Raw genomic sequence first — 12,779 nt, 5'->3', positions numbered from 1 at the left:
TGGCCAGAGGTCAAGGTCACAGATAAGATTAAGAGCGGGCAGTGCCAGCTCCACCCCTGCTAGCTCGGCAGCCCGCCCACAAGCTGCCAGCCCCCTGGCACGAACTCCACGCTTTTCCTGGCTTCAAAAAGCCCTAAAAAGAGCTTTTTTGTAGCCCTTTTCGCTTCAGAACCCTTGCCCGGTGCAGTCTTAACTGCTCCGAGACTGGTCTCCGCAGCAAAAAATACAATACATACTGATTGTGGTAATTTTATGATTATTTTTAAAATACCATGAGTGACATAGCCTTCTCTGGCTGCAGGAACGCATTAAGGGGATTTTCACAATGGCTCATGGTTTATGAACAAAAGCTAAATAATCTCAGTGTTACTGAAACCAGTGGACAAAGCCATGGAGCGAGGCTATGCCTTGTGAAATAAGGATTAAGGATAGAGCCAGTCCTAATAGCCCTCAGGGTAAGAATATGAAGCCAAAAAGTACGGTTCATGTTTTAAACAGAGCAGTTAAGATCTGAAGTCCATGGTGACATGCAATTAAGTGTACTTGATAGATTTCTATGGCTGTTTCGTAAATAGAACATGGATTTCTGTTCAGTTGAGCATGGCATGGAAGCAAACATGGTGGATAACTTTAAAAATTTGGTTTAAGTTTTGGCTTTAAGATATTCATCTTTTTATTCCAAAATTAGTATCTGTTAACAATGGTATTTTAGGTGTTTTTTAAAAGTTTACATAAATTAACTGAGGAAAGATACAGTAGATTCCCAGTACCAGAAAGGAGAAAACGGGCTATTGAATTAATTTGTTTTTCATACTTTCCATTTCAGAAGCTTCAGTAGCTTGCATGTGTATTAAATAATCATAAGATGAGGAAGGAATGTCTATGACTGCATTGCCTCTTTCTGGAATTTAAAAACATTAAAATCTCTTGTGAAAGAGATATACCCTTAAGAGTGTAACCATTCCTTAAGCATGAATTTGTTCACATAACATTGAGTCAGAAACATAGAAGTCAAACAGTAGTTAATCATTACCTTCTTTAGTAAAAAGAGAAAAAATTGCTTACAGGAGAATGTAAAATGTTTGTTTGAAAATTGCAAGTGTTGGATTTTGTGAAGCTTGCATACAAAAAAAAAAGTACATTTCTTCTGCTTATTTTTTCATTATTTTTTTTCATTAGCCATGCTAATTACAAAAATGTCAGAATTTTAACTTAATATTCAAGATGATACATGTCATTGCTCCTAACAATGGCTCTAGCTTTAGATAAAAGCATAATCAAGGACATTTCAGAGACTACCCAGCTTAACAGCTAACATCACTGACATATAATTGCAATGCAGTGTTGTCTTCACAATATTTTCCTTCACTTCCCATTAGCAAGGCTTGAAGATAGTTCACCATGCTGATAAGACACTAGCCAGCTTCTGCAAATGGCAAAAGAATGTCAATCCTAAGAGTGATGTGAACCCTACACACCACGATGTGGCTGTTCTTCTAACAAGGTATGACAACAGTTCAGCAGATGTGACCAAATATTGTTTAGTTACATTTCTTTTGGTGACGATTTTTTAAAAATGTTCATGTCATCATTTAGTTCATCCTGCGTAGAACCCATGAAAACACGCTGTTTCTAAAATACCACAGTGAATGCAAAAATAACATAGTGTGAGCATTCCTGACACTCATACAAGCAGAGAATATGAGTTATATTATAAAAAAGTTATATTATATATTATATTATAGTTATATTATGGTTATATAAGTTCTATTATATATATATATATTATAAAAGTTATATTGTAAAAAAGGTTAGACCTGCTGTACCTTTTAAAGATGTTGTTTTTCATTTGTTTTCAAAGTACACATAATAGTCTATGTACGTATGTGGGTGTTTTATTAAAGATGTGTCTTAGTCGGGAAATTGAGAACTGTATGCCTCGAGAGATTAGCAATTTACAGAGCTCAGGTCATTTTCCCCACTTGATCCTGTTTCATTTCATGCTCAATCACTTCTTTATTCTCCTTTGAAGGGATGTACCAAAATAACCCATTGAGTGGAGGAGCAATTCTAGAATGGCAAATCCTCAAATAACACACAGTTTCATTTCACAATGGAAGAATATTTTGTGAAGACTGCAGTTTAAATTGTGTTATTTTTAAATATTATCTCATTATTCAAGGAGAAACACTATGTACATATATATATATATTTACGTGTGAACGATGGAGACATGGAAAACTTAAAAGTTTGAGGTTATGCAGGGACTTTTTGGCAGAGCACAGAGCAGAAATTCTGCTGGCCTGTCAGAATGGATCCAAACTGCACACAGCTGAGAGGAAAGATTGGGTTTCAGATCCAGAAAAAAAAGTCCGAAGTTAGTTTGTTAGAAAAAAAAAAAAAAAAAAAAGAAAAGAAAAACAACACCAAAACCCTCAAGTGGTAGGAAAGAAAATCAACTAATGTTAAAATAAGAATGAGAAAAAGAAATCTCAAAATGTTGAGTGGTTTTGCTCTCCAGATCAATAGGGGTTAGACATTTCATTTGAATGAAACTGAGGCGTTGTTGGGTAGATGGTGTTGGGTAGCCACTCTGGCAACCCTTCAGTGTCTGCAAATGTGTTATACCTGGCAGAGCTGATATACAGGATTAAATCACATTCTTATTAATAAATCTGCCACTTAGCCTAAGGAATATTATTGCAGTAGAATGTTCCTCAGTGAAAGAGACTGAGATGAGGTTGTAACCCTTCAGCCTGCTCTGACTGAACTGGGAGAAGGAAAACCAACCTGCCCCTCACAGGACATCTGAGTCATTCCCTCCTTTGTAAGTTATGGATGTAAAGGTTTGTATTGTGGTTTGACCTGTTCAGAGGCAAAACATGTGTTTCTTCCTTTTATTTATTCTAGCAGACTGCACAGCATCCAGCCAGACATTTTGATGTAAGGGTCCAGTTTCTGACTGCACACAGTTCCTTAATGCTCATGCTGACATGGCAGCACATGGGAGCTGAGGGAGTGAAGCTGTTAGCCTAAAGAGCTTACAGGGATTTTGGCACCACGTTGTATGCATTCTGTTCTGTACCAGCACACTGGTTGCCTGTAGCCGTGAGTCCTGTGTCGTATATGAGATGGTGGAATTAAAGGGAGAGTTTTCTTTGAAATGTAAGAGAGAACAGGAGGCCTTGGGAAATGCTCATCAGAAAGCTAAGGTAGATTCAAGAGATTGAGAGAGGATCAGTAGTGAGTAAATTATTGTCCTGACTGATAAATACTTGGCAAAATTAGAGAAAAGGAAATCCAGCATGTAATGTGCAATCAGGCATTTACTAGAAAACTTCAGATACGCTATGATCAAAATGCTGTCGGAGGTGGAGATTTTAAAGCTTTCTTATGCAAGTTGAAAATAAGTATGTGTTTTAGCACTACAGCAGTGTCAGTATTGATGACTAATTGTAGTGATATAATACAATAGTAGCAAAAGAAACGTATGTTTGTAAAATATTATCACAACTCCTTGCTTAAAACACAGATGCATCGGCACTGATATATTATGAATTGGAAGCATACCACCCAATGTAAGGGATGCTACAGTTGTTTTTAATCTCTTTTAATGACAAGTCATTTTCTGTGATTTTAGAAAGGACATCTGTGCTGGCATGAATCGTCCATGTGAAACCTTAGGTTTATCTCATCTATCAGGCATGTGTCAGCCTCACAGAAGCTGCAACATCAATGAAGATTCTGGTCTTCCGTTGGCATTCACTATTGCTCATGAACTTGGACACAGGTATAATGGAAAGTGAAGGGGGACCTTGCTGAAATTGAATTATTATTTGTATATGAATAATTAAATTGCCAGACAGAAACAAAGCAAGGAGAGGGTTGATGTCTCTTTATTATTAAATCAAAGCCATATTTATTTTTAATAACCAAAAGAATAAGAAACACATTCTTAAGCCTTTGACTTTTTTTTAAAAATAACAACTGTTTATTATACCCCTTTAGTAGTAACTACGGTAGTACATCAGGATTAAATAATTCAGCTGTAAAGAATCATCACTTAATGCTTTAACTTTTCAATTTTATTCATTTTTTTGAACTTGTACTGAATTACTATGCAATTACTTCATATGATCTTCAAGTCAATTGTTTAAAGAAAAAATAACTGTTGTATTGGGTATTTCAGTATTGCAGATCAGCTAGAAACCAGCTACTACTGGAAAACTACTCAAACTTCACAGAACTAACAGGTCTCCTGTCTTACTAAGATTACTTTTTGACTTTTCTTACTAACTTGTAGCCTCTGTAGATTAATGTTCCCACTGTGGACTCACATAGGTCAAATTTACTTACTAAGGTTACTTGGCATTATTTTGGGATTGAGAACTGGCTGACTGGTAGAGCTCAGAGGGTGGTCATCAGTGGCGCAGAGTCTAGTTGGAGGCCTGTAACTAACAGTGTTCCCCAGGGGTGTATGCTGGGTCCGGTCTTGTTCAGCATCTTCATCAACAACCTGGATGTGTGTGACAGAGTCCACCCTCAGCAAGTTTGCGGATGATACAAAGGTGGGAGGAGTGGCTGACAGACCTGAAAGCTGTGCTGCAATTCAACAAGACCTGGACAGTCTAGAGAGTTGGGCAGGGAGGAGCCTGATGAGGTTTAACAAGAGCAAGTGCAGAGCCTTGCATCTGGGGAGGAAAAATCGCATGTATCAGTACAGATTAGGGGATGACCTGCTGGAGAGGAGCTCTACAGAAAAGTACCTGGGGGTCCTGGTGGACAACAGGTTGGCCATGAGCCAGCAGCGTGCCCTTGTGCCCAAGAAGGCCAATGGAATCCTGGGATGCATTGAAAAAGCATGGCCAGGACATCAAGGGAGGTTATCCTCCATCTCTACTCTGCCCTGATGAGGCCACATTTAGACTACTGTGCCCAGTTCTGGGCTCCCCAGTTCAAGAAAGACAGAGATCTGCTAGAAGGAGTCCAGTGGAGGGCCACAAAGATGGTAAAGGGCCTGGAGCATCTCCCATATGAAGAAAGGCTGAGTAACATGGATCTGTTCAGCCTGGGGAAAAGAAGGCAGAGAGGGGATCTGATAAATGTTTATTAATACCTAAAGGGAGGTGGGAGGCAAATGCATGAGGCGAGGCTCCTCTTGGTGATGGCATAAAACTTGAACATAGGAAATTCAGTACTAACATGTGGAATAACTTCTTTATGGTAAGGGTGACAGAGCCCTAGAACAGGCTGCCCAGAGAGGTTGTGGAGTCTCCTTCTATGGATATATTCAAGACCTGTCTGGACTCCTACCTGTGTGACCTATTGTAGGTACCTGCTTTAGCAGGGGGGTTGGACTCAATCTTTTGAGGTCCCTTCCAACCCTGCAATTCTGTTACTCTGTGAGTCTGCAATTGGGCCTTTTTGCTTTAAACTAGATTTGTCCGTATTCCAACTTTGTGAAGGTGTTTTGGTTGGTTAGTTGGTTTATTAAACTCACGTGAAATACTTTAGCTTTTGAATATTTTGACACTGAACTGCTTTCTTCAAGGTACAACATCATCACATGGACAGCTTAGTTTGCCTGCAGCTTTTCCACTGGGCTAGGTGATAGGTTTACTGCTGTATCACATCACTTTCTTTATACTGCCACTCAGGCTGAAGTCTGTATTTCCTTATGGTATATAAAATCTGATAGGAAGATTACTCAAGTATGAATTGGCCTTTCTTTATTCAACCTGTGAATTCTCAGAAATGAAATAATGATAACAATATTTACAATTAGATCTAGGTGCTTTGAGATTCATTCTCTTGATCCCCACAACCTCTTACTGACAGGGAACTTTTTTCATTGGCACTAGTTGTCAGAGAATACTTTTTCCCCGTAGAACATGTGTGACTTTCTCCTGGCCTAGGCTGGGTCCTTTGGTTACTATGAGACAGAGTACAGCTGTACTGCTGTTGCAGGAGTGCTGCATGGCCTTGCTTTCAAGGATTGTCTACCAAAGAGAATGGTAGAGTTCATAATTAATTTGAAACTACCTTTCAATCAAGCAGAGTTAGAGAAAAGACGTTAAAAATTTCAAATATGGACAAGTAAACTCTGTAAGAACAGATGAAAAAAATGATTAAAAACTCCAATTTTTAATGGTTTCCAAAAGTCCCTGCTGCCCCTCTAGATTTTCACAGCCTCCTGTGGCAGCAGACCCTTTTCATAGAAAAGGACCTGTCACTAGGGGGACACACTTGCTTTTAGAACTCGTGCCTGCCACTGGAGTTAGTTCTCTGCCTTTGGAACATTTGAGTCATAGTACAATTACATTTTCCAGAAATAAAGTCTTAGTGGTTTGAACTCACCAGAAGGTCTTTCTCTGATCCATGGCTGAATCATGATCTGAGTTAGTTTTCAAGGCTGTGATATAAGGGTTTATAGAATTTCAGATGTTAACAATTCAGGTGTCAAAATATTCATATCTTTGTGTATTATTGTTTAAAAAAAAAATCTCTTTCCCAACAAGGTGATGCGGAGGTATCTATGTTCAGTCAGCTGAATCCTACTCAAAGGTGTTTTTTTTGTTCGTGACTTTTACTAGCTCTTGAATAAAAATATCTAATAAGGCAGAGAAGCTGTAGAGAGCCACGTTGGAAAGACCTGCTACAGGAGACCTGTATGTTTGTAAGGCACAGCTGGAGAAAGTTAAATAGAAAGGAGTGAAGTTTGGAAGCTAATTCACTGAATGTTCAGTAATGTGAAAACCAGTGTTTCTACCAAAAAAGATTTTAAAAGAAGAAGTAGAGATGTGACAGGGGAGTGTACAATAGTGTAACAAAGTCTGATTGTAGTTAAAGTGGTACAAGTCTAAATAATTGGGGTCCATGAACTAGGAAGGACTCTAGAAGGTTTGACCTAATTCTAAATTTTAAACTGTCACTCCTGGCCAACTTGTGCAATAGTGTTCTGACTCCCTTAAAACTACTCCCTGAATGTAGTAGTCTTTGACAGTATGTTATTTTTACCTCATTAATATTGCTGTACATAACAGACTTACTTGAAAGCCTAACAGAGTGCAAACTTGTTGTAGGTTTTGGGTCAATTCTTTATTTTTTTTTTAGAAAACGGGTATCTACAGTTCACCAGGTGAGGAAGCAACTGACCCTAGTGTCTTTTTAAACACAGCGTGGAACACATAGATGAGTGTTGTGGTACGACCAATCAGCTGGAGTTACCAGATGTTGTTTTGTGTCTCCAGTTTTGGTATCCAGCATGATGGAAAAGAGAATGACTGTGAGCCTGTTGGAAAGCGCCCGTACATCATGTCCCGGCAGCTGCAGTATGATCCCACTCCACTCACCTGGTCACAGTGCAGCAAAGAATACATCACACGATTCCTAGAGTGAGTGATCGGGTTGCAGCATTTCCCAAAAATGAGTACAACTGTGTATGAGATGTTTATGTGAAGTTGGAAGTAAATCCTGTATTATTATGTTACTAGATTTAGGTTTTTGTAGTATGCATGAATTAATTACCATGGAGGATTTTATAGCTCACTTAGTAATTTTGGAAAGCTCCATTATACTTGTGTTTTCTGGGAGTGAACTCCAGTCTTGTCATAACAGCTCAGGTTTGGTTCAGCCTGCAACTTTTCGTAGTTACCAGAAAGAAAGAAGCCTTTTGTCTAGGACCCTGAGGGAACATGAGAGATCTTGCCCCTGTCCACGGTGATATCTGCTTCTTTTCAAGGATTTGTTGAAATTCAACATGTTCTTTATATGAGCAGCAATGTGGTATAAATTTCACGAGAAGTGGTGATATTCTCTGAAACCACTCTGTGAGCTATAATGACCTCATGATATTTCCACTTTGACAAACTTTATTCTGCCCAGCCTCGGGATCATCAGCACACATAAGAACCACAGACATTTAAATCTCCCAGATCCATGAATATCAGCTATTACATTTTTTTATAATACCCAATCTTCCTTTGCTGTAAGTTAGGGAATGAGAGGAAGGAGCTTGCGACAGTAAAAATTTTCTTCATATTTCTTGCTGTATTTCAAGTTGGACATGATTCAGTAGGCATAGCCACCATCAAATTCCTGAAGTAAATCACTAAGTAATATTCTTGAATATTACTTGAATAGTCTTGAAGATTGCGCTATTTCAGTGTGTATGTTGGGAAACAGTTGCCATGGGGATCGGTGAGTCTTCTCTAATAGACAAATTATTAATTCTTGGCTCAGGTCTATTAAAGCACAAGGAAGAAGACTTTTTTTAATTTGAACTAGTACTCAGTGTCAAGTGGGCTGCTACAAATAAATTTTTCAGTATTGGTTAATACTCTGAAAAAAAAAATTGATCTATCTCCTAGAAGACTGAAGATTAGTCTCCTGGAAGGATATAGAATTATAGAATGATTTGAGTTGGAAGGGACCTTTAAAGCTCATGTAATCCAACTCCCCTGCAAAGAACAAGGACATCGACAGCCAGATCAGGTTCATCCTAACCTTGAATGTACCCAAGGACAGCGCAATCACCACATCTCTGGGCAACCTACTGCAGTGCGTCATCACCATTACTATAGAAACTCTTTTCCTTTTATCCATTCTAAATCTCCCCTCTTTTAGTTTGAAACTATTTCCCCTTGCCAATCACAACAGACCCTGCTGAAAAGTCTGTCCCTTCTTTCTTATAGCCCCTTTTAGATACTGAAAGGCTGCTATCAGGTAACCTCAGAGCCTCCTCTTCTCCAAGCTGAATAGCCCCAGCTGTCTCAACCTGTCCTCTTTGGGGAGGTGTTCCATCCCCTGGATCTTTTCTGTGGCCCTCCTCTGGACTCACTCCAGCAGGTCGATGTCTCTCCTGCACTGAAGACTCCACCTCTGGACACAGTACTCCAGGTGAGGTCTCACCAGTGCAGAGTAGAGGGGCAGGATCACCTCCCTTGCCCTGCTGGCCATGCTTCTTTTGATTCAGCTCAGGGTTTAGTTGGCTTTCTGGGCTGCAAAAGCACACTGCTGGCTCATGTCCACATATGACCAGATGACAATGAGGAACTGTGAGGCTGATTTTTAATCACTTGTTGATCAGACTGGAATTCTTGTCTGGGATTACTAGCTCAGCTCCCTGCATACAGTGGGGAAAGAATTGAGAGGTTTGTATTGGGAATCTCAACCAAGAGGCTGGGCAGGAAGCTACTTCTCAGGAAGTTCACCAACAACACTTAACTGGGTGGTGCTGCTGACTACCTGGAGGGTTGGGAGGCCTTCCAGAGTGATCTAGATAGATTGAAGCAGTGTCAGCAACGGCATGAAGTTTAACATGGAGAATGCCGAGCACTGCGCCTGGAATGAAGCGATGCTGGATATAGACGCAGAAGGGAAACGAGTGCTGGAGAGCTGCTCAGCAGGAAGGGACCTAGGGGTACTGGGGATAGCAGCTCAACATGTGCCCAGGCAGCCAGAGGGCAAACTGCCTTGCGGGGGCACTGAACACAGCACAGCTAGTGGCCAGAAGAAATTCTCTGCTGTATTTAGCATTAGAGTATTGTATGCAGATATATTTAGCACTGGAATATTCTTGAGTATCATGTGCAGTTCTGGGCTCCACAATACCAGGAAGATGTTAAGGCTCTTCTGAAAGTGTCCCACAGAGAGCAGTAAAGCTGTAAAAGAACTGGAAAACATGACCTGTGAGGAAAGGCTGCGGATGCTTGTGTTGTCCAGTCTGGTGAAAAGGAGGCTGAGAGGTGACCTCACTGCTCTCTGCAGCTCATGAGAAGGGGAAGCAGAGGGAGGTGCTATGTTCTGCTCTCTGGGAATTGATGTCAGAATGCACGGCAACAGCACAAAGCTGTGCCAGGGGACATTCACATGGAACATTAGGTAGAAGTTCCTTTACTGTGAGAGTGATCAAACCCTGGAACAGTCTTCCTAGAGAAGTGGTTGATGCCCCATGGCTGTCAATGTTCAGGAGGCGTTTGGATAACGCCCTCTGTAATGTGCTTTGACTTTTGGATAGCCCTGACATAGTCAGGCAGTTGAACTTGATGTTCTTTGAAGATGTCTTCCAACTGAACTATTGTTTACTCTACTCTACTATTCTCTACTTTACTATGCTACACTATGCTACACTACACTGTACACTGGACTACACACTACACTACACTATACTATAAACTATACAATTCTATTCTATTCTGTTCTGTTCTGTTCTGTTCTGCTCTCCTTTACGTTTTTAGATTTTAATGATCCTACTCCAGAGTTTGGGATTCGTATAAGAGTCCACTTGTTGTTGATACTAGGATTGCTCCAGAGCAGGCAGTTTCTTCTGTTTTTTTGTTCTCCTTTAAAATTTCATAAATGATTAGAAGTGAGTGCTGTTTGGTTGTAGCCCCTCAGCATATCTTAGTTGGCATATGAAACAGTTGTTTCCAAAAGACATTTTGGAATTACCATTAACAATTAGATATTGAAAGTCGGCATGGAAGTATCAAAAAGCATGGTTGATTGTTCTTTTGGTTTGGTTTTTTTTTTTCAGTATGCAATTTTTGTCTTTTAGCCGAGGATGGGGATTCTGTCTGGATGATATCCCCCAAAAAGAAGTCTTAAAGTCCCCAGTCATTGCTCCCGGGGTGATTTATGATGTGCATCACCAGTGCCAGCTTCAGTATGGTTCCAATGCTACTTTCTGTGAAGATGTGGATGTGAGTGCTGTATATTTTTATTTATTCTGCTAATGGTAACTTACTCTTTTTGAACAGTGTGGAAGCACAGTCACTGAAACTCAGTTACTAGCTACATATAGCATGTTCAGTCTCATAGGCTATGTACCAATACAGGCATTACCTATCATGGTATTTTAATTCCATACTCCAGATTCTGCAAGTGAGTTGTTGTTCTGTATGCTTTGTTTATTCCAACACATTTACTGTATCTGGGACCATACCTACTATTAAATGCCTGTCCTCCACTGGGTGGAGTAATTTTGATTTGAAACTTCTATTAGTGATCATAGATTAGTTATCAGTGCAGTCACATTTTCAAAAGCAAGATGCTTATCAAACTTACCATTTTTAACTGACCAAATATTTCAGGCAACAGCTTTTCAGTTCCAGAAAGTGTTTTCTGAAGAAATCAGGGTTGTGCTCTTTTCCGGTGTCTTGACTTTTCACACTCTTGATGGTCTAAATAATTAAAGGAAATTTCAGTCCATGTCCCCCAAAGAACCTTTAAGTCCCCATCATACATGAGATTTATATGCACTAATGGGTAATTTGGATAGTACCCAGGAGCTTTATCTCACAGCACAGCAAAACAGAGATGCATAGGAACATTATACTGACATCAATGCAATTCCCCATAAGAGCTAGAAAGGAATGCAGAGTAACAGATCATATTAGCTATGGTGCAGTGCTATGCTACTGTAACTGTACCTAGCATCAGAGCTAATTGGCTCAGCCGGTACTTTCCTACATAGAGCAGTTCAGAAATAGTGGTTTCAAGTGCTAATCGAGCTAAGTGATCACTAAATTTCGATGAGCTTAGGACAGCAATATTCAGCAAACACTGAGGGCAGCCATCCCCATGTTACGAAGGGCTGTGGAGTAGTGTCTTCTCTAGGAAAGGTATTGCACACAGCTGTGGACTGGGGACTGCTGATCTTGATTGTTTATTCCATTTGGATAATTATGTGTATCCTCATTTAGTGTATCCTATTAGAGGGATTATTTCTGATTAATCTCCTTAGCCTTAATAGATAACATGATTACCAATGTTGAACTGCAACTACTGAATCTGAAGTAGGTATTGAAAAATTACTTTCATTTGCTGTTCCAGTTTCCCCAGCTTCTGCAATTTGTCCAGTGGTACAGACAGAAAACTGAAGTGTAATCTTGCAGCTCTGGTTTATTCTGTGTTTCCTTTGCTTTGACCCTAGTAGACCTTTACGTTTGACATCTCCTGATTGACCAATTTTACAGCTAGACGTGTCAGAAAACTAATTGCTATTATCTTATTTTGCTTTTTATTGCAAGGACTTTGTTTTGCAGGTAGCTGTAACTGGCAAGGAAATGAATTGTGAATAGTATAGTCTGCCTGGCATTTCATCTAAGAGGTCTGGCTATTATTTGCCTTTCCACTGTTTACTTAACACTCACTGACAGAGCTATATTTGTTGTGTAACTTTTAATGTCTCTCTGAATTCAATCCATGGAGAAGAATCTGTATTTAGCTGAAGATGCCCAGGGGTTCCATGATTATACTTAGCAAAGACTGAGCTTTAGAATTCAGATAGTGGTTTGCATGAACCATTTAAGTTGTAAGTCCTCTAAGGATCTTGTGAAGTACGAAAATTTTGTCCCTCTAATAAGAAAAAAATAAATAAAATGAAAAATATAGATTAGGGAAAGGAGTTTTCCAAATGGTAAGTAAATCTGTAGATTTCTACAGATAATAGCTCAACATCCTTATCTTATAATCCACTCCTTATCTCCAAACTTCCATTGACTCCAGTGAAATTGGGATTTTTTACATTGGACTTCTTGAAGTACAGACCCTTATCTCACAGATTGAGTGAAAAGTGTACACCATACACTTGCCTTGCCTTGAGTCCATGTTACAGTCGTGAATTCCTTCTCATATTTCCAAAGTGCACAGTAAAGAGTGCTTTTTCTTGTACTGTTGTTGTTTTGGTTATTCCTAAAGATGGAGAAAAGCTCTGGTATATGGAGATCAATATGAGAATTTGTTTTAAAGCTAAAGAATTTCCTCCATTAACACCT

At 39.5% G+C, this 12,779-nt stretch overlaps 1 protein-coding gene across 3 annotated transcripts in view; it reads left to right on the top strand.

Annotated features, from left to right (window-relative positions):
• Window positions 1-12,779, top strand: part of ADAMTS12 (ADAM metallopeptidase with thrombospondin type 1 motif 12) — a 180,009-nt gene that overhangs the window by 99,851 nt on the left and 67,379 nt on the right. The window contains exons 6-9 of one of the 3 annotated variants that reach the window (XM_021380708.1): window positions 1,380-1,504; window positions 3,641-3,790; window positions 7,251-7,394; window positions 10,559-10,703. In XM_021380708.1, the coding sequence (XP_021236383.1) occupies window positions 1,380-1,504; window positions 3,641-3,790; window positions 7,251-7,394; window positions 10,559-10,703 (564 nt within the window). Of the gene's footprint in view, window positions 1-1,379; window positions 1,505-3,640; window positions 3,791-7,250; window positions 7,395-10,537; window positions 10,704-12,779 lie in introns of all 3 variants that reach the window. The other 2 variants (XM_021380707.1, XM_021380709.1) reach the window with 2 other exon arrangements.

Source organism: Numida meleagris, chromosome Z (assembly GCF_002078875.1).
Source record: "Numida meleagris isolate 19003 breed g44 Domestic line chromosome Z, NumMel1.0, whole genome shotgun sequence".
NCBI lineage: Eukaryota > Metazoa > Chordata > Aves > Galliformes > Numididae > Numida > Numida meleagris.
This window is presented reverse-complemented; position numbering and strand designations above follow the sequence as displayed.